This window comes from Pagrus major, chromosome 9 (genome assembly GCF_040436345.1).
Source record: "Pagrus major chromosome 9, Pma_NU_1.0".
Lineage (NCBI taxonomy): Eukaryota > Metazoa > Chordata > Actinopteri > Spariformes > Sparidae > Pagrus > Pagrus major.
This window is the reverse complement of record NC_133223.1, coordinates 20,010,353-20,035,853: the sequence shown is the minus strand read 5'-3', so window position 1 is coordinate 20,035,853 and position 25,501 is coordinate 20,010,353. Positions and strand designations below refer to the sequence as shown.

At 40.9% G+C, this 25,501-nt stretch overlaps 1 protein-coding gene across 3 annotated transcripts in view; it reads left to right on the top strand.

The window, feature by feature from the left end:
- The window catches only part of fmnl2a (formin-like 2a), a 62,652-nt gene extending 37,227 nt beyond the window's left edge, over positions 1–25,425 (top strand). The window contains exons 7-26 of one of the 3 annotated variants that reach the window (XM_073473563.1): positions 4,533–4,641; positions 4,839–4,915; positions 6,184–6,277; positions 8,291–8,365; positions 10,033–10,143; positions 10,679–10,828; positions 11,216–11,317; positions 11,545–11,860; positions 11,976–12,167; positions 14,041–14,165; positions 14,245–14,447; positions 14,580–14,814; positions 14,909–14,977; positions 15,067–15,147; positions 15,236–15,365; positions 15,562–15,725; positions 15,840–15,941; positions 17,501–17,596; positions 18,033–18,156; positions 22,255–25,425. In XM_073473563.1, coding sequence (XP_073329664.1) covers positions 4,533–4,641; positions 4,839–4,915; positions 6,184–6,277; positions 8,291–8,365; positions 10,033–10,143; positions 10,679–10,828; positions 11,216–11,317; positions 11,545–11,860; positions 11,976–12,167; positions 14,041–14,165; positions 14,245–14,447; positions 14,580–14,814; positions 14,909–14,977; positions 15,067–15,147; positions 15,236–15,365; positions 15,562–15,725; positions 15,840–15,941; positions 17,501–17,596; positions 18,033–18,156; positions 22,255–22,364 — 2,665 coding nt within the window. In that variant the 3' untranslated portion in view covers positions 22,365–25,425. Of the gene's footprint in view, positions 1–4,532; positions 4,642–4,838; positions 4,916–6,183; positions 6,278–8,290; positions 8,366–10,032; positions 10,144–10,678; positions 10,829–11,215; positions 11,318–11,544; positions 11,861–11,975; positions 12,168–14,040; positions 14,166–14,244; positions 14,448–14,579; positions 14,815–14,908; positions 14,978–15,066; positions 15,148–15,235; positions 15,366–15,561; positions 15,726–15,839; positions 15,942–17,500; positions 17,597–18,032; positions 18,157–20,462; positions 21,103–21,805 lie in introns of those variants that run through there. The other 2 variants (XM_073473562.1, XM_073473564.1) reach the window with 2 other exon arrangements.
- The last annotated feature ends 76 nt before the right edge of the window (positions 25,426–25,501 follow it).

Genomic DNA, 25,501 nt, shown 5'->3' with positions numbered 1-25,501 from the left:
AAGACCCATTTCTGCAGCAGGAGGCAACATAACATTTGTCCAGATAATTTGGATTGTCAAACTCACGCTGGTTTTTACACAATAATGACATACAATTTTTCATATTACAGACGATGCAGCAGAAGGAAAAGATCTCTTTTATGGAGCAAATCTTTTTTTTCTGTTTTGTTTTGATGAAGACCAAACCAAACATTTTAACTCCAAATCCTTCACACAGAGGATTTCACAGCAGTTAATTCATAAGCCCATGCTAATATATGCTCTGAAGCATAAATCCCATTCAGTTGTGCATTATTTTGCTAATCCTCCATGTCATTCCATTGATGTTTCAGCACAGCACTTTTTTCCCCTTAGTTTTCTTTCGATGTACTCAAATGAACAGTTCACCTCAAAATCAAAATACATACTGTATTTTTCCTCTTAGCTGTAATGCTGTTTGGTGTGAGTTGCTGAGTTTTGGAGATATAGGGCCTAGAGATGTCCGACTTCACTTGAATATAATGGAACTCGATGGCACTTGGCTTGAACAGCAAAAACAAACATTTGATAAAGTCAACAGTAGTGTCTCTTTCCAGAAATCAGGACCTGGGTACTCAAGATCAGGGGTCTCCAACATGGGCTCCTTAAACCTAGACTGTCTCCTAATACATGTAACCTATTAAATGTATAACAGTGTTTCCCACACATATAAGTATGTTTGGCGACCCATTTATCCTTTTTTGCATTTATTTTTGAATCCGTCCCTCCATATTGGTCTGTTCTTGAGGTAGCTCTCAGTCTCAAAGAGGTTGGTGACCCCTGCTCCAGATAATTTCAGTCATCAGTTCTTTAACAACATGTTGTAACTTTTTTTCTTGTGTGTGCATCTACTCATGGACGAGACACTTGTGTCATGGGATGCACACTTTAATTGGCGTCCTCCTCAGCTGAGCTGTAATGTTAGTTAGCGTAGTTAGAGCAATGGCTGCTCACAACAAGGTTGGCGGATGATCTTGAGTAACCGGGTAATAATGTCTAGAAAATCACACCGTTGTTGAGTCTTTAAAATGTATTTTTTAACACTTCGAGCACCACAAGCCGAGGGCCATCTGGTTCCATTATATTCGAGAGAAGGCAGACACCTTTACAGCGGATATCTCCAAAACTGTGCAACTCACACCAAAACAATCTAGACCGATAAATAGCACTAGAGGTAAGAGGAAAATCTCGATTTTGGGGTGAACTGTCCCTTTAAGAAAAAAAAATAAAGAAAATGTAGCTTAGAAAAAACTTTTTCACTGTATTGCTCTCTGTTGTAGACAGTTATAGATATGAACGGTGTGTCTTGTTTGTAAAGATTACCAGAAAATCAATGCAAAATATAGTTTTTCATGGGAACAACCTGATATTTAACAGTCACCAGACAGTCAGGCCTCCTTGTGTCATCCCCCTCGAGCACATAAAGTGTGTCTAACAGGTCTTCAGTGAGGCTAACTGTCTCTTCTGTTCTGTCCTCCGGTTCGTCCATAGTCATCTCCTCTTCTGTCTGCCAGTCTTCGACAGCAGGCAGGTTCACTTTGCTGGCTGACTGAGCTCTCTGCAGCCGTAACCCTGCATCCCTGCTCCCTCCCAAGACACACACACATACACACACATACAAATCCCCCTGCCTCATTGTACGTTATACCTCCCTGCTAGCGCTGCCCGGTTTAATTGTCCCGCTGTCTGTGTCTGGGATGTGAATTATTTGTACTGCCAGCCTCCCCTCCTGCGCTTCAGACTGAGTTCTCCTTTTCCTCGGAGCAAATGGGTTTTTCTGCACTCATTGTTCTTGCCTCTGTGCCTGTGTGCTGCTTGTGTGGCTCCCTAAATGCCATTCTCTGCAGAAGCTAGCCTAGTTTCTACAAAAGCCCTGTAAAAGCTTAGGCTTTTACTCGGCTACACGACCACTGGGGATAGATTAGGTAGCCTCTGAAAGTCTTCTGTATTTTGGATACATTATCTTTGAGACGTCACACTAATTATGAAGCATTTGCTCTGATCTACTGTCAGTTTTAAAATTCCTCATGTCCATTATACAGAATATTTTTCCCTTTTTATTGTGTTGTCACGCTTAGATTAGCTTTGAATTTGAATAATGTAAGCTCAGTAACTGGGTGTTGAAATAAGATCTGTGTGTGTCTTCTACAAATTGCCATCTTGAAGGACCATGAGCACACTGAACTGTCCAAAGTGCTCTCAAATCAGACGGTATGTGTGAAGAGCTACATGGAGCTAGAAATACGTAGCTGTGTTCGACCTGTGGTTTTATAGATTGTAGTTGTAGTGGTTGATGTTGTTCTGTGGTGTGATTTTGAAGATCCTCTGTTTGTTGTGCTCGTGCCATTTTGAGAAAATTGGCAGAATTAGTTTTGTCTTCATGTTTTTGCAACCATTAAATCCTGGACAGCACCTCTCACCTCTCTCTCTCCTTCAATTCGGACGTCTTGTACAGAATTATGGTTGTGTGTGTGTGTGTGTGTGTGTGTGTGTGTGTGTGTATATATATATATATATATATATATATATATATATATATATATATATATATATATATATATATATATATATATACATATACATATACATATACATATATATATATATATATATATATATATATATATATATATATATATATATATATATATATATATATAAATATAAAAATCACAAAAACAACTCCAAGGCACTCGCTGGGAATCGCTGGGAACTATTCAGCGATATTTGATTATTCGAAGATCTGCTGTTTATATGTACTTAAGCATATAGCGGCACAGGCTTATACTGACCTTGTGTGGAAGAGACCGTGCTACACAAGTTTTACTGGAGCCTGGTAATAATAGCTAAGTTCTACCAAGGCCTGTAATGTCGAGATACCTGGTGGTATCGCGTTATTTTCAGGCGCCAGTAATGACGACAAGGGAAAAAAACAATGGAAATATGTGATTTTTGAGACATAACCATAGTCGCATGAACTATTCCAATTTTTTCTGATTTAACGACTATTTGAAAAATCAAAAATCTTGGCCCATTCTTAGCTGAATTGGTAATGTAATTCTAAATCGTTTTTAAAATACTAATTTGATGCCTTTTATTGGTGAGCGAACAGTGACATGTAACATACGTCCCCTCACCAGACTCAAACCAGGAGTGTTGCGATTACAAAGTCAGAAAACTTAAACCTCGAGGTCACCAGAATGTCCAGCATACCTTCATATCTACCACATCTACCTTACTAATATCGGTGTAACTTCTTCTTTATTCCATCTCCAACTTAGAAAATGTTTTACACAAGATCAGAAAAGAGACACCATATTACTCTGATCTTGGCTTCCTAACAAGAAATGATCGTAATCTTTCTTATCTCTGGGACTTCCTGTCCCCATATTACAGTGTCACAGACCTGAGATCCTTTATCTGTGTCTGTCTTTCACTCATCTGTTTCCGTTTCTCTTTGATTGTCCTTATTTTGACTGAAACCATCCTGAATGTATTTCCCCTGTCCTATTGTCTGATCTTGTCTGTAAAGCCTCTTGGATCAACTGTGTTGTATTTGATGTGTTATGTAAAGTTTAGCTGAGTAATTTCAGACGAGTCCAAGCAGGTCAAGGTATTACATTTTGCGAGTGTTGCGTAATCATTTATCATTAACGTTGCCGTGAACCTTGGTGTGAGATTAAGAAATAGTGTTACTCATTTCCTGCTTGTGCCACGCCTCAGTGTGGCTGTTGATTAATCGGGAGCGGAAAAGCCCCGAATGAAGTCCTTTAAGGTTATTTTTACTGCTGTGTGACACACAAACTCACACAGTAAATATCAGCACAACATTTATATTTGTTTTCCAGTTTATTAAAGAATACTTAACTATCTTTGTCCAAACCATCTAGCCGACAAACAAACACCACGTTGTGACTCACAGAGGAGTCACGCCTTCAGACATGCAGGCTGACACGAATCGGCGTGTCTATCAGTAGCCCGAGGAAACATTTTTCTCCAGGACTCAGGCTGGTAATGGAGCCTCGTGACAAAAGTCTGAAAATAAACTGTTTTACTCGGACCGACTCTGCATATTATTCAGTATTACTGCTGCTGCAGCATTTCTTTCTTTATTGTGAGAGCTGCGCCGGGAGAAAAGGCCTCGTTTCTGTCCACACAAAGCTGCACAATCACTGAGCTGCATGCAAATGACTGGCCTCCATTGTGCAGGCTGTAAGTGATATCTTTGTGGAGGACATAAAATTAAAACAATTGAAAGAGTGGCATCCTGTGGCCCCTGGTGAGGCTGTAGATTATATGGTCTTTGTGTGTGTGTTAATGTAAGGTGGCGGGGCAGTTTAATAGCCTCACTATGTGGAGGAGGCTCATTCACTAATGGCATCTGTTTTTCTTACTTCTAGTACACTTGTGTTTGTGCTCAGATGCTCATACACTCAACACCTGTTTAAGTAAAACCAGCCTGGTTTCCTTTTAATCACTGATTTGTTTTTATCCTTTCCATCATTTGGTTTTAGTTGCAACACGCTGCCGAGTCGGAGAACTCTGAAAAACTCCAGGCTGGTCTGCAAGAAAGACGACGTCCACGTCTGCATCATGTGCCTGCGTGCTATCATGAACTACCAGGTCAGTCCTCGAAGGAAGCGTGTCCCTCTGGACTAAAGCACACTTATCTAACGGAAGCCAAATTCAATTTGTTCCACTGCCAGTTCTCCATGTTTCATTTATTATGCAGAGGAATGCTTCTTCTGTGCCTCCTCTTCTCTGTTAATTAGCTTATTTGTCTCCGTCTGACTCCCTCCTGTTTGTTTCTCATCCTGCAGTATGGCTTCAACATGGTCATGTCACACCCACATGCTGTGAATGAAATTGCACTAAGTCTCAACAATAAAAACCCAAGGTAAGTAAAAGCATAAAGTTAAAGATAACTTGACAGTCCATATAGGATGCTTGTTAACATTAAAGGAAGAGTTCACACAAAAATGAAAATCCAGTCAATATTTACATTAACTACTGAACTACTTTGGTAGTCCACAAAACTTTTCTGGAGCTTCGGAGCAAAACAGCGTTGCAGCATTCTCCTAAAACTTGAAATAGATGGGGACTTATCTTTTATAAGACTATATAAGCATATTGATAGCATCACAAACACCTTTTTTGGTGATAAGACATGAGCTTCTTATAATTGTTTATAATAACATTACAAACACATTTATTGAGTTTACTTGCCGATTCTGTCTTTGATGAAACTTTTCAGAGCTTCTTTTGCTGCTTTTTTAGGATTAATGCATACTTTATTGTTCATTTATTGGCAGTTAACTCTGCAAGAACATTGCATTATTCACTTGCTCTTTATCTACAGGTTATCTGAAGGTTTTTATGTCTCTCTTTGCAAACAAACATAGACAATAACAGATTTGATACATTTGAAGCTCAACAAATCCAAGTATTTCACCAACAAAGACCAAAATCCATAATGGAGCATTCAACATGAGCCTCAGTGCACCTGCACAGTCTGATCCAGAGTGAGTGTCTTTGTAGCTCTGGGGCACATTCATGCAGACAGACGGGTCAGGGCACCGCTGGCACACTCCACTGCACTGGCAGCTGCTCACTGAAACAGCCAGCAGAAGGACTCACTTCTCTCTCTGTGTGTGGCTCGGTGTGCGCGTGTGTTTTCACTTCATGCCTGCGAGGCTCAAGGATTTCCTCAAAAGTGGACGTGAAACCACTCCGCATCACCTGTCACATAGAGAGATCCTGCTTCGCATGAAGAGGAGAGAGTGGACGCACAGGATGTAGCCGTCCTCTGTGCTCCAACACACACACACACACACACGCGCACACACACAGATTAGTCCTGAAGTATTCATTTTTTGGCCCTGCTTTTTAATCCTATCCGATAAGATAAAAATGAGGAGTTATTTAATGTAGACCTCTTATCCTTGATTTTGTACATCTTTTATAAAGTTATATTAAAAACAGCTTTAAAATACATTAATTGTGATACATTCTGCTCCACTGCACACAGAGGTTTCAGCGCTGGCAGGATGTTATATCACCCTGTTTTCCACTTTGTTTGCTCCGTGTTTAAGTACAGGTTTGCCGCAGCTCTGGCGCTTGTCATTTACTAACCATCCCTGCCTTTATTTTTTCCCTGTTTCGCAGAACGAAAGCTCTCGTCCTGGAGCTCCTGGCGGCAGTTTGTCTCGTGAGAGGAGGCCACGAAATTATTCTCTCCGCGTTCGACAACTTTAAGGAGGTACGAGCTGCACTGAGAGAGAGGGGGGAAGCGGGGGTCTGAGGAGACGAGTATGTCATTACGTTTCAAGCGGTGACTCAGCCCTGGAGGAATGCTCCCCCAGGCGCACGTGAGACCGGCAGATTCCGCGCTCCTGCATCTAGGAATGAGCTCTTTTGTGCACAGATTACAGACAGTGGTTTAGTTGCTTAACAGGAGGACTCGCTTGGCGTCCAGAGAAAACAGTTACGTGTGTCCCAAAGGGATTTGGCAGACGCATCAAAGCTCAGAATAGCAGAGAGAAAGATGTAACGGACAGCCTCGTCTGACCCTTGCCTCTCTGGATGAGGTATTCTGGCTGCCGGAGAAAAAGGGTGGTTTCTGATGGAGTGGGCGCTAACGGCAGCCCCATTTTGTAGCATACGGCCCGCGAAAATGGGCCGACCGCAGTTAATGCAATATTTACACCCCTGAATGAAATATTGAGTGTTGCTCTCAGTGGCATTAGTTGGAGAATGAGGCTTAGGGAGAGGCTCGTCTAATGAGATGAAGGTTAGTGTAATGATAGTGTAGGCAGCTGGGAGCATCTGAGGACATGTTTCTGTATCCTTCCTGCAGAGATTGGTTGTTTAGTTGTAAAGTGACACTCAAATGTAGCGTCATTACATCTAGTTTGCTAAGTGACTTTGATATCGCGGGTTTAATGGAGATGGAGAGGCTGCAGGCTGAGAAACGTTGTTCAGAGGTTTTTGGATATACACACACACACACACACACACACCCCTCCTCTCTCTTCCTCCCTTCCTTCTCAATACTTTATCATGCTCCATCTCCTTCATTGCCCTCCAGATGAACTGTCTGAACTGCAGAGCATCTCCCTCTCCCTCTCTGTTCTTTTCTGTCTCCCAAAATCTGGTTCAAATGGGCTTCACTGGCAGGACGAAAAACTCCAGAATGGAGTGGTAAAAGTTGCACCACAAGCAGTATTGAACACAGATGTACAGTGTACTGCTAATTTCAAATTAATTATCCCTCTGTAATTTTCTCTCTTTCTCTGAGTTTATGGCAAGCTGTGATGTATTTAGCTGCTAACGTCATTTAATTTTTTATCCTCACCAAGGTTCAAGGTATCTTTGTTTTCCCCAGGGGCCAATTTCTTGTACAGTCGGCAGTAGGCACATGACAATCAGGCAACAATAGCTAAACAAAGAAAAAGAAATTACAACAATAAATACAAACAACCGTATCATATTAAGCCATTTAAAAGACCAAAAGCAGCATGACAAATGAGTTCTTAAGTGCCAAATGTATCTGTCCTAACCTTGTACAGATGTGTGAGGTCATTTAAGGTTGTGCCTGCAGTGTCGCTGCGCACTCTCGCAACACCCTACAAGTCAATTTCTGTTTTTGAGGGTAAGTTGTCCTTACCTGCAGACGAAAGAGAATGCGAGAACAGTTATTAAACATTTTCTTAAAAGTACGTTCAACATTTAAAGGCTGCACAAACTCAACAGCCTTACCATTAATCATCGCAGGAGAGTTGACTGTTGGATCCTTTCTAACATCTGTTTACATCTCTATTTATATTGGGGTCATCACTGCTGAGGAGAGACACGATGACAAAACCATAGGTTAACTTAATGATGCCTCACATATTGGCTCTGACACTCATCCACAAAACAATACTGTGGATAGAGAGCGTTCATTTCAAGTGTGACTGAAGCTAGCCGCTGTCAGCTGTAGCTACAGTTAGCCAAGTTAGCTCAGTCAGCTGTGCATATTAAATGTCATAAAAAGCATTACATTTAAGTGTCTGATACCTTAAGACACCCTGAGTAAAGCTGAAATCAAAGTTGTTGTTTTTTTTTTTATTTTCCTCGTCAAATAGCTGTTTTGTGTGATGTGAAAACGAATAAAAAACCTCTTAACAACAAGAATGTTCTTGTCTTAGAAGTCGCTGGTGTCATTTATGCAAAAATCATTTTGAGTTGCTCTTAAAAGCTGGACTGAAGTGAGATGTCGTCTGTTGTGCAGGTGTGTATGGAGACGCAGCGGTTCGAAAAGCTAATGGAGTATTTCAAGAACGAGGACAACAACATCGACTTTATGGTAAGTTCACACACACACGCACACACTTGAACACACGCTCTCTGTAATGGCTTATTGATCGCTCTGCAATCCCTTGAAAATCCTTCATCACCCTGCAAACTGCAGATGGTTTGAAAGTTTTTTGAGCCGGAAAAGCCCTGAGTGAAGTTTCTTAACTATCGCTGTCAGACGTTTAGAGACAGTGATTACGACTAGCTGTAATCTTTAGGTTAGACAGGTGCACAGGGAGCCGCAAAGGTCCAGATGTTATTAAATAAAAACGTGACTCATAGTTTTTGTTAGAAATATAGATATTTTTAACATTTTGAGCACGTATGTCCTCAAATGTTTGTCCAAAGTCAAAAATAACTCCATGAAGAGACTCATTTTGTTCCAGTTTGACGGCTCACAGGGCTATCAGTCTGTGTGTGAGCCCTCTAATTTCTCTCATCAGAGCAGAAACTACAGATGTGTGGTGCAGTGCATCAAGGAGGAGTGGCTGTGAGCAAGGAATCCATGCTAAGTCTGTCATTTCCAGGCGGAGTAGTGCTAATTAGCCTGGCAGATAAGAGTAAAAGACACTGTGAAGAAAGTGCCAACTTAGACGTGATTTCATCCAGTGTGTGTCTTTTAATTGATGTGAGACAGTGAAAACAAACAGATGCCGTGTTTGAATAGGCCTTCAATAGGACTTCAGTCTCAAATCCCTCCACAGTCCCTCTGTGGGCTTTCATCAGACTAAAGCAAACAGATTTTGTCAAAGCTGCCATGTCACACAGAGAAAATTGAGCTTCTTACCGAACGTTCATTAAGCCGCTGTCAGGCTGAGGAGTGTGTGTGTGTACATTAGACACTGTGTGGAGATCCTAACTGATCTGTTTAAGGCAGCCGATGGAGTTGAACGGGTTGATTTTGTTCATTTATTCATTCAGATTCTTTTAAGTCTGCCAGCCAAGCTGGCCCAATAATCAGGATTTATACACACAGTTTCAGTGGAAGCCATGTTAAAAGAAAACAGATGTGATAATGAGCATAAAACCTTTTCACAGACCATTAACACATTTTTACTTTGAATTTACAGCATTTCATTTGGATCTGATGGCCATTTTATTTTTTTAAATTTCATACATTATTTTTTTTTTTTTTTTTTTGTATACATTGATTTAGTGTTTGCCTATCAGAATTTTAGAAATGTAAAAGGTGTATTGTTTAAAATCTGATCTTTACTGGTCAGACAAAGGGAATTTGTTTCCCTTCTATTTAAATTCTACATAATTCTGTATTTATATTCATGTTATGTACTTGTATTGTATTTCACATGAGGTTACATGTACAACCGGAGTGATGATAACAATCTTAAATCTTGAAAGGAAAATTGTGGCCCTTCTAAAAAAGTAGTTTAATAGGCCTGTTCTACAGAGTGTTGAACTTTTTTGCTCTGTGTATGATATTTGGAGACTTTCAAGTAAATTGATGTTTTTATGCCTGACCTTACCTGTGTGGAATGTGATTGGTTGCTGTATTATAGCCACTCTCTTTTTAAGATGGCCTCTCATTGTCACAAACTATTTGCCCGATTAGGTCCGTCACCAAAATGTCACAAATAAATGTATTATTGCAAGTTAGAGAGTGTGCTGTTAAACTTTCCCTTGTCAAGTCCTCTTTCACCAACTGTTTTTATTCCCTAGGTGGCCTGTATGCAGTTCATCAACATAGTCGTGCACTCAGTGGAGGACATGAACTTCAGAGTTCATCTACAGTTCGACTTCACCAAGCTGTGTCTGGACGACTACTTAGACGTGAGTTGAGACATTACGATGCAAGACACATGGACAGACAGACTCTTTTTTACTCGGCTCAGTGCAGAGCAGGTGGTCATTACATCACCCCCGAGACAGAAAACCAGTCAGTAATGTGAGGCTCCCAATGGTCCTTAAAACACAAGTTTGTGAACTTGAGGGGGGGAATTAAGGCCTTGAAAGTTTAGATAAGGGGCATTGAAAGTGCTTGAATTTATATATTTTGTGCAGAAATTGAAATTGTAAATTCTTTTGATATTTACTTATATATTATATTATATTTAGATACTTGTCATTAGTAAATAGGCTACATCTTGCTGTCTGCATGTGTGTCTCCTGCAGTTGCATCATTGTTTTGCACGGCACCTGCCTTGAGAAAGTGCAATGGTCAGGTGTGTTCATGAGTAATTGAAGTTGAATGATGCAGGTTAATCAAGCCACCAGGATGACATGTTGCCCTTGTGCACTGAACTGGAAAAAAAAAATCTTGGTCTTCCCTTTATAATATCTCTTTATTTGTCTGCATGTTTTCCAGAAACTAAAGCATACAGAGAGTGATAAGCTGCAGGTCCAGATCCAGGCATACTTGGATAATGTGTTTGATGTTGGAGCCCTTCTGGAGGACGCTGAGACCAAAAACGCTGCCCTGGAGCGCGTGGAGGAGCTGGAGGAGAACATGTCGCACGTGCGTACATAGAACGATTGATGTTATTCACAGAAGCAGACTCGTCAGTCTCATTTCTCCTCTGTCACTACATATTAATGTCCTGCATGTCAGGATGTTGGTGGCACAGAGAATTGGCAGTCTGTCTGAAGCTCTGTCACACTTGCTTGTTATCACATACTGCCCCTTCAGAATGGGATCTACTATGATCTCATACTCTCATACACTCTTTTTGAATGTTCATAACTTTAAACTCTTCACAATTAGTTATAATCCTGACGTGTATATTAAATGCTGCACATCAATGCCCCACTGGATCTCCTTGTGATATATTGGGTCTGATGCTGTCATAACAATGAGTTCATGACACCGTGTGACCTTTTTTCCTCCTGGCTATTCTTCCTATAGATGACGGAGAAGCTGCAGGACATGGAGAACGAGGCCATGTCCAAGATCGTGGAGCTGGAGAAGCAGCTGATGCAAAGGAACAAGGACCTTGAATCCATTAGGGTCAGATACTGAACATTCACGTTCATCTTTAAGTTGTCATTTAAGCACTCTCAAAACAAACCAAATACAAATAGAAGGACAAAAGTCATGCATCCACATATCCTGCAACACCTGTACTACAAATTAATATTTATACCAATCAACCACATATTTGTACCAGTTGAATAAAGCATAATAATTTCATAATTTTTACAAATCTAAACTCTCTCTGTCCTTCTCCAATCCAGGAAGTCTACAAAGACACCAGCACGCAGGTCCACTCGCTGCGGCAGATGTTGAAGGAGAAGGACGAGGCCATCCAGCGGCAGAGTAACCTGGAGAAGAAGATCCACGAACTGGAGAAACAAGGCACCATCAAGATCCACAAGAAGGGAGACGGAGACATCTCCATCCTGACCACGCCACCCTCGGGTGTGGAGGGCTCGCCGGGTGTCATGATGGGAGGAAACGGTGTCGCTGTTGGTCCAAACCATGTGGGAGTCGTAGCGGGCGCGCCTGCTCCACCGCCTCCTCCACCACCTCCACTGCCAGTGAACGGCACATGTAGGTTTAATATTAGTCCAGATATTTTGCAGTTGTTATTTTAAACTGATATTTGGTTCCAAAAGGTTAACCTTCCTGCTATTTTTGATTACCTTATCTCTCTCTTTTCTGCCAGTGTCGAACGGACCATCGTCGATCATTCCAGCAGCACCAGCTCCCCCACCTCCACCACCTCCCCCTCCACCGCCTCCTCCCCCGGGGCTAGCCTCGGCGATCTCAGTACCTCTGCCTCCTCCGCCTCCTCCTGTAGCCCCCCCTCTGCCCGGCTGTGGGACGCCGACTGTCATCATGAACTCTGGGTTAGCAGGTAAGGTCATATATTTGGAAAAATCCTATAATGGTCATGGCAGTTTGCATTAGTTTATATATAATAATATGCAGGATTTGTTATGACCTGAACTTCTCTGCTGATGTACAGATATGATAGTGGTACTTTTCCCACACATGTAAAAACATATTCACAGTATTAATATCCATAATAAACAGCTGCAGTATCAGTACAACAGATAAACATACTGCCAGTAGCTCTTGCTGTAGCTTTGCTCGCTTTTTAAGGGAATCTAACTATATTCCAACTACTTTAATGTCGACCTAACACTTCCTGCAGCTGCTTCAGAGTAAAAGCCTTCCTGTGGCTGGGAATGTGATGAAAGCACAGGCTCGAGGCACGACGTGCAGCAGGAAGGCTGTATGTGCTGATTGGCTTGTTGCTCAGTAAAGGTCCACAATGGGGCAGAAATATGGTCCACACAAGTACACATGTGCAGACGCTTCAAGTGACGCAAGATCGATTTAACACACTGTTGCTTTATGACACCTTGTCACGTCTTTGAGGACTGATGTTTGTTACCTCCACCTGTCAAAAGAGTGCACGTTGAGTATGTTCACTGGAGATGCGCATTTCTGCAAGCTGGCCAGGGTGTTGTCATTTGCATTCACCTACTTGCGTGGACCTTGTTTCTGCCCTAAGTTTGTATTTGTATGGTTTTTCAAATGTTCATTGGTTGGTAGACCGTACAGTATGTCAGTTAATGGTAATTGAAAGGTCAGAATGGTTTTCGTTGCAAAATGCTATAATTTATGTATACTTAAAGACAGTTTGTACATGGGTTTCCAAATCAAAGTAACCTTAAAACTCAGTTTCAGGCATGTTGCTGCTCAGATGATGAGTATTGATAAGGCCACACCCTCATGTGACTCATTGAAGTATACTCTTCTGTAACCAGATCAGCCTGTACTGTACTGTACTGTATGTAGATGGGTAGATATTGGTGCACATTCCCTTCCATCAGTCAGTAAACCGTGAGATGTGTGTTTGAGATGTGCACGTGGAAGCTTTCTCACTAACTCTTTGCCAATTTCTTAATGATTTGTCTTTTGAATTGTTTCTTTTTCTGCCAACCAGAGGGACCCATCAAACTTTTCTGTAGGTTCTTGCTTGTCATGCTCGGTGTTGTGTCCCTCCTCTATTCCCTTCCTTTATAACACGTTTTGAAATTGGTATTTTCAGACTCTGACTTAAAGTAGAAAAGACAGAAATATGTCCCATTTGTGTCATTTGAAGTCTCTTAGAAATAATGCATACACTTTCCCAAAATCATTTTTTCTGTTTATTTCTTTTTGCCACTTCTAACAAACATGAACTTGGCAAACATATGAAACATCATATTTCAAAAACCTGTTTGCTTTATTTAGCAGTTTTTCCGTTGCACATGAGACTTTTAAATGACAAAGAAAATACCAAATTTCAAAATTCTGCATGTTTTACCTTCACACCTTATTGTAGTTTTGATATTGTGTGTTTGTGATTGTATGGATGGATGTATCAAAGTGTTGGTTGCATGCTTAGACACATAACCGACAGAAGATAACTGGAGGTTTGCGTCACCACGCTGGTCTGGTCCCTGGGAGGTCCCTCCTGGCTGACTACAATTTTCTGTGGGGCTGCCTTATGTTCAACTTCAATGAATTAGCTCAGTTGGCCACAAATAGCCGTAATCTGTCCGATCTATAGTCCATCACCAGTTTTCAACTTTAAGTTGAATGGTGTGTTTTTAGAGAGAACTCCATGTGTGTCACCAATCCCAGATCAATGTCTACCCTGCACGTGTGTGAATGTACGTGTGTGCACTCTGATAGCAGATAAGGATGCTGTGCTAACATGTCTGTGTCCCGTGTAGCTGTCAAGATCAAGAAACCCATCAAGACAAAGTTCCGTATGCCCGTCTTCAACTGGGTCGCCCTGAAACCAAACCAGATCAATGGGACTGTCTTCAACGAGATCGATGACGAGAGGATACTCGAGGTAAGAGTCTTCTCTCAGTTTAGCAAATCCATTTCCATTGATAACAGACCTGAACTGATTATTTGTTGCCGCCTTTCAGGACCTAAACGTGGACGAGTTTGAGGAGATGTTTAAGACGAAGGCCCAGGGACCAGCAATCGACATCACCATGAACAAGCAGAAGGTCATCCAGAAGGGGCCCAACAAGGTGACACTGCTGGACTCCAACAGAGCAAAGAACCTGGCAATCACACTGAGGAAAGTGGGCAAGACTCCTGAAGAGATCTGCAAGGCCATTCAGATGTAAGCCCCTTCAAAATAAAACCGAAAGACTCCAGTCCTTCCATAGTGCTTTCTCTGCATTTTGTGCTTTTTTTCTGTGTTTTGAGTGCCCACAAGTGTTTTTTAACGTCCATTATCTCTTCTGTTTTTCAGCTTCGACTTACGGACTCTGCCGGTGGACTTTGTGGAGTGTCTGATGCGCTTCCAGCCCACAGAGAATGAGATCAAAGTCATGCGGCAGTTTGAGAAGGAGCGCAAGCCTGTTGAGAGCCTGACGGACGAGGACCGCTTCATGATGCAGTTCAGTAAAATAGAGCGGCTCATGCAGAAGATGACCATCATGGCCTTCATCGGCAACTTCTGCGAGAGCGTGCAGATGCTCACGCCGGTGAGAACCAGGACCTCTTTGACGTTAATTGAAGGCAGTCTGTATGTGATGTTCGTGGAAGTGATCTTGTGTTGTCCTGTTTGTTTTCCCACAGCAACTTCATGCCGTCATTGCAGCATCTGTGTCCATCAAGTCGTCACAGAAGCTAAAGAAAATCCTTGAGGTGACTGAATCATTTGTGTCTGGACTGAACGTGATGTTGATTTAATGTATAGTTTCCTTTTTCACATGTGTCTTGTTCCTTCTTCTCAGATTATCTTGGCACTTGGAAACTACATGAACAGCAGCAAAAGAGGAGCGGTGTACGGATTCAAGCTGCAAAGTTTAGACTTGGTAAGTTGCCTTTTTTTACTTTATAAATCCTTCTTCTTTTTCTTAACATATGTTTTCTAGAGTTTTGTCTTTTTTACTTTCCTTACAGCTACTTGATACCAAGTCCACGGACCGTAAGTTAACGCTGTTACACTACATAGCCAATGTGGTAAAGGAGAAATACGCGCAAGTTTCTCTCTTCTACAATGAGCTGCACTACGTGGAGAAAGCTGCAGCAGGTGAGTCGTACAGATCCGTTTCTGTTTGACTTTTTTTTTGTTTTTATTTCACTTTAATTTGTTTTGTAACCAGGCGTTATCTTTTAATTTCAGTTCTGACAATTTTTCTCACTGCTCATATTAATTTTAGTTTTAGTTTACAATAATAACCCTGGTTTGCACATGTTACTCACGCTGCTGCTGCTCGTGTTCACAGTGTCGTTGGAGAACGTCCTGCTGGACGTCAAGGAGCTGAACAGAGGCATGGAGTTGACCAAACGAGAGTACAGCATGCACGGACACAACACCATGCTTAAAGACTTCATCGCACACAATGAGAGCAAGCTAAAGAAGCTGCAGGATGATGCCAAGATTGCACAGGTAACATGAGCACACCTTGATGTGTAATTTGCCCTAGTGCCATCTGTTGAATCTGACAAAGTACACGAAGTCATCTAAATGTTGTCTAACTTAAGTCCTCTGTCTTTAAAAAAGGACGCCTTTGACGAGGCGGTGAAGTTCTTCGGGGAGAATGCCAAAACGACGCCGCCCTCCGTCTTCTTCCCTGTGTTTGTGCGATTTGTTAAAGCTTACAGGGTGAGTTGTATAAAAGTCTGTCACATGCACGCACGCACGCACACACACACACAAAACCAGTTGAAGAACATACTTCACCGCTTATTATAGCACAACATTGATGCAACAGAACCAGAGATATTGTCTCACTGATTCCAGTCATTCTGGTCAAAATATGGCTCCTACATCACCCACAATGCACCTGGACCAGTGAAAGTCCAAGACAGATTGTTGATAGCTGATAGCAGCTAATATAGCCTCAAGTCTCTACCCTGAAGCAAAGATGAGGAGCAGGCTGCAGAGGTCTGGTACGCTCACCGACTGACTCAAGTGAGTCAGTTTATTTCCTCGCAGCTCCCTCTGGAGCCACACATTTCACTTATCTTCGAGATATGTAAACAAACTTTGATGTGTAAAATTGGTGGAGTTCTCCTTTAAGTCACAACAGCGTCTGGGGAGGGTCAGTGTGGTAGAGTTTGAAATGCTTGTGGGTGTCGTGTGTATGAGGTGTTCTGGATATGTTCTGAAGAAGCTGGAATCATTTTGACTTCTTTTTCTTATAAAATACTCAAACTAATTCATCCAGTATCAAAATAGTTGCCAATGTTTTCTTCTATATAAAAATTAATTTAAAAGTTTAAAAATTTTACAATTAAAAGCACAAGAATGTTGTACTATAGTGCTATAACAAACAAAACCAATCACATTATATGTTACTGCGCAACATCATCTCTGTTGATGATGTGTGACTCTTTTCTTAATGATTCTTTAAAGTAGCAGTTCGATCAATAGGTTTACGGGAACTGGGATTCAATCCAAGACTTGCTCGATGTGTTTTCAGCTATTTGCTTCTCACGGCTGCCCATGTGTCAACTCTGTTTAGTGCTGCTCTTTTTCTTCTTTACTACTCCAAACCACTCTAATGACTTAATTTACCATGTCTTGACACTGAAATAGAAGATCAGATTGCAAAACACATGTGGTGAAACTATTGAATATTTTTAAAAAGAGAGCTCCTTTCTCTGAGGAACATTTGATGTAACATTGTAACCACACTGACTTTTTTGCCTGTCACTATAACTTCCCGGGAGACAGTCAGAGAGTGAGGAAAGAAGTCGCCAACGAGACTAAACTTAGATACTAACTGACATAGATAGATTTTAGTCAGCAATGGTAGTTGTTTAAAGGAGACATATCATGCTCATTTCATGTTCATAATTTTATTTTGGGTTACTACGAGAAAAGGGTTTACATTCTTTAATGTTCAAAAAACACATCCGTTTTTCTTATACTGTCCAGTGCAGCAACTCCGTATTCCCCTTTTTTTTTTTTTTTAACTTTTACTCTTTTACTTGCAAAAGAAGTGATATAAAACACTGAAGGAAAGAAAAAACAAACAACAAAAAAGCAAAATAGGTCTCCTTTAACTTTGAAGACAACAACTCCAATGATGCCACGCTACTCATGCCTTTTGTCTTGTTTTGGATGAGAGACTTGTAGCATCAGAAATAACATAACATATCTGCATTTCAACAATTTCTTTACTGAGTGTACATGACATCTGTTCGTAATCTCCTCAGCAAGCGGAGGAGGACAACGAGCAGAGAAAGAGACAGGAGCAGCTTCTGATGGAGAAACTTCTGGAACAGGAGGCTATGATGGAGGAAGACCAGAAGGTAAGTCACCCGACTCTCCACCGCCTCCCTTATTGTACAACTGTCCCCCCTGCTTTTTAGAGCAGGAGGCTACAGTGGATCAAGGTAAGCCGGTTCCACTTCCTTCCCTTCCGCTTCATCCTCCAGACTACTGATCACAGGATTAGTTGAGCACCGACTGACTGCCGGGGGTAGTTATATCTGGTCCTACAGCCCGACACCCTGCTGAGCCTCATCACATCTACTCAGGATCAGCGGTTATACTTCCTAACTGCTCTAATTACTAAAAACATGCACAAAGAGTTAACAGAGCGTACTGAAAGATGTTGATGTTGGGAGAATCCTTGGTTGACTAAAGTATACTCACGTCTGAGAGACTTTTTAAAAGATGTTAAATGATGACTCAGTGTGTGTGTGTGTGTGTGTGTGTGTGTGTGTGTGTGTGTGTCGTCTTCAGTCTCCATCTCATAAGAACAAGCGGCAGCAGCAAGAGCTGATCCAGGAGCTCAGGAGGAAACAGGTGAAAGACAGCCGACACGTCTACGAAGGCAAAGACGGAGCCATAGAGGACATCATCACGGGTAACGTCACATGGGCCTGGCTGCAGTCTCTCTCCACACACACACATTCAGGGCGCTCTGCATGAAGGTCCTCTCCGGTGCTCTACACTCAGTCATTAACAAAGGGAATCTAAACCACTAACACGACGACTGTGGCTCTTTTTTAAAACTCAGCTGTCAGATGTTTGAGAACTGAAGGTGTGATAACCTCATGAGTACAAACATGCACTGACAGTCCAGCTAATCCAGTGACACTCAGCTCCAACGTGTCTGATGGTCGTTGCTTATCTTATCTGCTCTGTCATTGCTTCGTAACGCCATCTGTGTGTAGACAGGGCCGGGTTGTGACTAGCTCCTGGAATATAAATTAACCAGAAGGGAATTAATCAATCTTCTGTTTACTGAAGGGCAGTGGTGGAAGTACATTTACTCAAGTACATTATGGAAGAACTTGTACTTACATACTATATTATAGTATTTCCATATTATGGCAATTTATATGTCTTTTTCGCTACATTTCATAATCAAATATTGTCATTTTACTCCACTTCTTGCATTTATATATATTATATATATATATTTGACCTCTATAGTTACTGCAATCCAGCTAATACAGGATTTTTTAGGCAAATATTGATATTGATATTAGAAAGTTTAAAATACATAACACATACATACTGATTGGAACATTTGACAGCTGAAAAACAACCATGTCAGTGTTCTCAGGTTACAAATTATGTAATAGAGACACCGTTTATAGTTTATCTCAAACATAGCTTCAGCATGTCTGTACGGCAGTGTCTTATCGGCCGACATTTACACTGATAAATATCTGCAAAAATCTAATATAAGATGATATAAATCTAGCTCTAATAGATCCGATTTACTTTGCAAAATGAGATTTTACGCACAGAACATGTGACAAACTAATCCAGTGCACTGATATAGATTATTTACTGTTCGGGTAGTTTCTAAAGTCGCTTTAATCGACTCCAGCTCGACCAACCACAACGGTAAAATGCTACTTACATATTGATACAAATATATTAATAATAACAATACAATAATGTTATACATTATAAAATAATAAAATACTCTTTATCCTTTTTTCCTTCAATACTTGGAGAACATTTGGTTGTTAATACAGTAACACTTTATAATAAGGGTACAGATCATATGCTTAAGTAATGCTCAACTAATACATGACTCATGATGATTTAATGTTTGATTTAATGCAGGATGTATCATGGATTCCTGTTTTTTACCAGTCTTTGAAAACATTACCGATTTTCCCGTTCTAGAAATCAAACCTGGACACTAACAAGAAGTCTAAATAATGAAGAAAAGAGAGAGCCTCTCCTTACACCTGTATAATAATTTACAGAAAATGAAATATTCATAATGTCAAAAAGAGACATACATCCAAAAGGAAAATGCACTTCTCCAGAATATAGTGTCTGGCTCCTCTGACACATCTCCTTTTATAAAAGACAAAAACTCAGATATGACTCAAGCAGACTTTTTATGGTTGTGTAGATTCGCTAACGATGCATTCTCTGTCATTATCCTAACCCACTCTCTATATTCAGATCTAACTCAACCTTTTCCTACCAGTCTGATTTAAAAAAAGAAAAGAAAAGCTTAGATTTTTTTTATGAGAAGAGGAACTGTTCTGCTTTCAGAGAAGTTTCTGAAATAAAGTTTTATGGAGCTGGAATCCAGCTAATTTGGTCACATATCAGTTAATGTATGAGGTAACAGTGAATAAACATTCATAAGTAATCTAATCACTTAAAGTCAGAATAACAGAAATTCATAATACATCCTAGATTAAATCATCACGAGTCATGCATTAGTTAATCATTACTTAAATCTAGTTTGTACCTTTTTAGTATTAAGTTTTACCCATTGATACTTTTACCTGTAATCTGAATACCTTTTCTTTGAGGTATTCCTACTTTAACTTAAGGTCCTCGACATCTTTCCACCACTCGCCAGAGGAATAATGTAAATGTGCTTTTAGTGTTGAAGGCTTTAATACAAACTCGGGTTGATCCAAATCTCTGTAACAACATAAATTTGCTGTGTTCTAACAAACAAAGCCATAAAGAGTTTACACTTAAAGTAGGAGTCCCGGGATAATCCAAGTGATTTTCAGGCCCTTCAGTAAAGCCTCACCCTCTTTACAGACATGTTTCCCCTCCTGATGCTGTTGTTGGGTATTTGCTTAGTGCTAACAAGTGCTAAACCCCTGTAGGAGTCTGCTTTTCTTATATTGTCTCTGTCTTGTCTTGTCCTGGCTGTTGTCCTTGTTGTTCTCAATGCAGTGCTGAAGACCGTGCCCTTTACCGCCCGCACCGCCAAGCGCGGCTCTCGGTTCTTCTGCGAGCCCGCCCTCAATGAGGAGTACCATTACTAAAGCTTATAGAACTGTCTCTCTTCTCTAAGGTTGCTGGAACAAATTCTCTCCTCTTGTTTTATGTCTTCTCTCTCTCCTCCTTCCATCCCTGCATGCCTGGTCACACTCCTGTTTTTTTTTTTTTTTAACCGGACCTGAGACGCACACACATGTCTGAGTGTTCATGTGTTTTCTTCCCCACCGCCCCTAAGCATGATTTGGTGTCGGGTGGTTTTTCGCTCCACACCTGCATGACGTGTGACACCCTCATTTATCATCATTATTTTATCAACCACGGCAAACAATAATGTCACAGAGGAAACTGTCTCCAAGGTCAAACGCTTATCTGCTCCGACGGGAGATTAAAATTGGTGGAGAGTGCACTTTTTCATCATCGAGCAGAAAAGTTAAGCTGCCATCTAGTGGTGACAGACTGAAAACAAACACTTAGGGTTTCACTCATCGCCTACATGTCATGGTTGTGTAAGTGTCTGTGGCATTATAACTTGCTTTTCTCTGTGTGTGTTCAATCATTCTTTTAATTAAAAATGGATGTTTGTATATGTTCATTATCACAAATCATTGCCGCTGCTGCTGATACAGCTTCTTGCATGCAGATTGCTTCATCCCTGCCGCTTTCCCACAATGCATCCCTGCTAGCCCATATGCTGTGCTTGCCCCTGCAGGTCACCCTTCTGTCAAACTTTGTGCTCTGGCAGAGCCACTAATATTCTGCATGATGCCTGCGTACAAATATTAATTTACATTGCAGCAGTCTGTCTTTGCAGTTCTGTGTGTGCTACTAACACGCAACCAGGTTGTTTGACTGCATTCGCACCTGTTTTGTGGTAATAATGTGGTTTCCCTGGATGCTGCATGCTTTGCTTGGTTTTCAGTCAAGATGCTGTCGAACGTAACAATAACGCTGTTTCCTGGAACCATAATTGTTTATTTCAGTGGACGTTTGAAACGGGCTCTTCTTCTGTCCTGCTGGTAGCCACTTTGCAAAGCAGACTGGGTTTATAACACAGAAAAAAAGACAACCTACAGAAGCTTTCATCCTCCTCCTTGCCAGTTGAACTAGTTAACATCCTCCAGCTCTGTCTTCCTTTACTCTACTCCAGCCTTTCCCCCCCTCCCCATGCAGCCTGCTGCCACTCTGCTTTGCGGCGCTCTCTTAGCAAAGCCAGTGTGAATATGTCGGGCTGACACGCTCTGGTCGGCCTCCTCCTCCTCAACTTTTAACCTTCATTTTGTCTTCTCTTCATCTAGCCCTAAAGAAGAATAATATAACTAAATTTCCCAATGTCCACTCGAGGGTAAGGAACTCCTCCAGTAGCACCCCTGTAGTGGTGGATGTGTCCCAAACCTGGCAAGCATCTCTTTATTACCTCCCTTCCTGTTTTACTGTCCTCTTATTTAGGATCAACCTCCCTCTCCCTCTGTTTCCTCCTCATCTTATCTCCAGAATGACAATTTTAATGTTTAAAGATAAAAAAAAAAAAGTTACTCCTCTTAACAGTATCTCTGTTTACATGTCTCAGTGGTAACACCCAGAGACAGTTGACCTGCAGGGTTTTTTTTCTGTGTAGACCTCATGCTGCTTTGAAAGACAGGCTGCCAGCACTCTGAGCATGTGGGCTCATCAAAACCGCCCTGACAGGATGACTGACAGCTCTTTTATTCACCCTCCGTCCCCTCCCCCATCAATCCCTTCACAGATTTGAGGAATCAGCCTTACAGGCGAGCGGACGCTGTGCGGAGGAGTGTCAGGAGACGCTTTGATGATCAGAACCTGCGGCCGGTGAACAACGGCGAAGTGGTCATGTGACGAGGGGACAGTGCATGTGCTGGGGGAGGAGAAGATGGTGAAGGATGTGTGACGTCAAGAGAGGGAGAGACGGGAGGTTGGATGCAGATTGAAGGATGATAAGTGAAAGATGACGAGTTGTAGCAACCATAGAGACGAGTATGTATATATATTACATAAGAATACACGTTATTCCATGTCTGTGGTATCGTAGCTTTTCATGAAGGACTGAGACATGTGTGGGACTGAATTTCAAGTGTCGGAAAGGTTGATTCAGAAACCTTAGACAAGCCAAGTGCCTGAACTTATTTTTGTGGGCTAATGTCTTCTGTTTGTCTGATTTGTTTTTTTTAATACTCCCCACTTCGAGCAATACAACTTGACCTGGCTTTAATATGTGTGTACAAGTGGACTTGCTGTGGCCTTAAGAGCCACGTGAAGAGATGCTTCCTCGGAAACAGAATGTAGAATGTATACGGGACGCGTTCCCTTTAGCTGTTACAAATATTTCATCTCTTAGTATCTTGGTACATTCCGGTGCTCCTTTTCCATTCCTCATACTCTACAGATGCGTGCTCGCCCTGCACTTTCTTTTTTAACATCTCAAAGCTTTAAAACTTTGACTAAAAAGGGCTGATGAGCAGGCTTGAAGACGGTGATCAGAAAATCACTGAACTCAATATTTGTACAAAAGTATGTACAACCCCTATTCCAAAAAAATCTCCAAATATTTTTGGGACATGTTGCAGGCAGCAAAACCCAATATCAGTTTGAACATTAAAGGTCCTATTTAATGATCATTTTCAGTTTCATATTTTTTATTTTGGGTGTCTGTTGGAAATTTTTTCTCATACCTTCTTGCCAACCATCCGATTTTCCCGGGAGACTGCTGTTTTTTATCGACCTCTCCTGGTTTCCTCCTGGTTTTTTCCCTTATTTCTCCTGATTTATGACAGTTCTTCACAGTTGTTCCCCTTTTAGTTATCGTTACCAGTTCCTGTCACTTTACAGCGCGTACTCTGCTGTATTGTTATGCCTCATCCTCCTCAGTGAGTGAGACAGAGACGGACAGAGAAATGGAAAGGAGAAGGAAAATTGAAACAAATTTCAGACGCCCTGTAGAGAAAAATTCCCATTCCTGCGTACAGTTTCAAAGGAAAGGGGCTTTAAAATCTGCCAAGTCAATTTTTCTGTCGATCGTGGGGGTTGCACTGCGTCATTCCCCATCCAGAGGCTGACAAACAGGGCAGTGGTGTTCAGACTCTCTAAGGGCTGAGGCAAAAAATCAAGAATGAATGAAAAGTGATGTATATTACTTTATGCCACAGATTCACACAAGTTTACACTAGAAAATGAATTGTTCTTCATTCTTTTCTGGGAATTAAAAGTAAAATTGACATAAAATGCTGTTAAGTATTTTGTCATTGTCATGCAGGAAAAACGTCCTTGAATCTCAAGTATCTGGGGAGTAGGGCCCTCAGAACCCCACTTAGGTTTTGAAATTCGCCCTAATTTTAAATTCTCAAGGTCGGCAAGTATGTCTCTATTCCCCCTCTGTCTGAAAGCTCCTGTCTCTTTAAGGGCCCCCCTCTCACAAAGCCCAATCTGCTCTGATTGGTCAGCTTTCACAGGCAAGAGCAGTGACTGCCCACTGTTTCTCCACATTAGCTCTGACGCTGTTTTTGCAACCACAGCGTTTATACAGCACCTAGACCTGCTTTATAACCAAAAAGACATGGAGGTCTCACTTTTCTACAATATGGGACCTTTAAATATGGTGTCCTGGCACTGTACTCGAGTGAATATAGGTCAAAAATGGTTTGCAAATCATTGCTTTCTGTTTTTATTTACATCTTACAAAGTGTCCCAACTTTTTTTTGGAATATGGGTTGTATATGGATGATGAAGAACGCACGAAAAAAAGATATTTTTAAAACAGTAATTCAAGTCTGGGCTAATGTGAATTTTAGATATCAGGCCTCTCCACGCTGAAGTCATTAACAGATCAAGCCTGACTTTGTAGCTCTTCATCCACAGAAGCAGGCTGCCTGCTAACTTCAAACTCTACCGTCCATTTGGAATTGTTGCATTTCTGTAGCAGCACAGCGTTTTGTTTGGTTTCTGGGAACAAATAACGGGAATAAATTAACCTGTAAAGCAACGTAAAAGACATTTTCTACCAAGCTGCATGAACCCTACTGGATTATCTCATTGTCAAAACTGGATATACCTTTGCATTTCATCTCTGTCGATGTTTTTTACAGATTAATTATATCCCAGGCTACTGTGTCTACTCACTTTATTGTAATTTTAATGTATAGTATTTAACCACTGAAAGGATTCCTTTAAGCTCATCATCATCATTTAAATGTGTCCATGGTCATTAAAAAACAAAGTTCACAACACAAAAAAAGTTTCCTAAATGTACAGATATTTTGTTACAAAACTTTTTTTTTTTTTTTTTTACTTAATTCACATCACCAGATGGTTAATATTGTACATATTGTTTAAACAAAAGTTTTCATTGCCTTGTGCTATACAACTTGAATGTTATTTTAACTTATAGTTTTTTGTTTCCATTTTTGTATATTTAATTAAGCCAAATGAATCTACAGTAGTGTTAAATCATCATGTCTCATGCAGGAGGCAGCGGATCACTGAACTTGCTCGTGGGTGTGTCACACGGGCGTCAAAGCCAGCTCAGAAAACATGTTCTGATGTGTAAGTGTTGGTACATTTGAACAGATTTAAACTCTTGAATCAAACACTTTTAATCTAATAAACTAGTCTCCATTGGTCGACCTGTGATCAGCTGGTTTTGTGGCCTCGTCACACACCCTCCTGTAATTATCTCCACTGAAGCACGTGCTGCCGTTCATCTCTTTTTTCTCAACTTCACTGTCTGTAATAGTGACTCTATCTCTAACTGGATAATACTGGCATGTTTTTTTTTTGTTTTTTTACTTTCACCAGAAATGTATTTTAGGCAGTTTGTGCTGATTACAAAATAACAAGCTTTTTTAAAAATTAGGTGATATGAGATTTTCAATGAATATGATCAAATAAACTATTTACATTGAATATAAAATTGTTTAACTTGTCTTCTCTTTTTGAAACTTCTACAAGTGGTAGAGGACCATGCAGATTCTTTGGAGGGT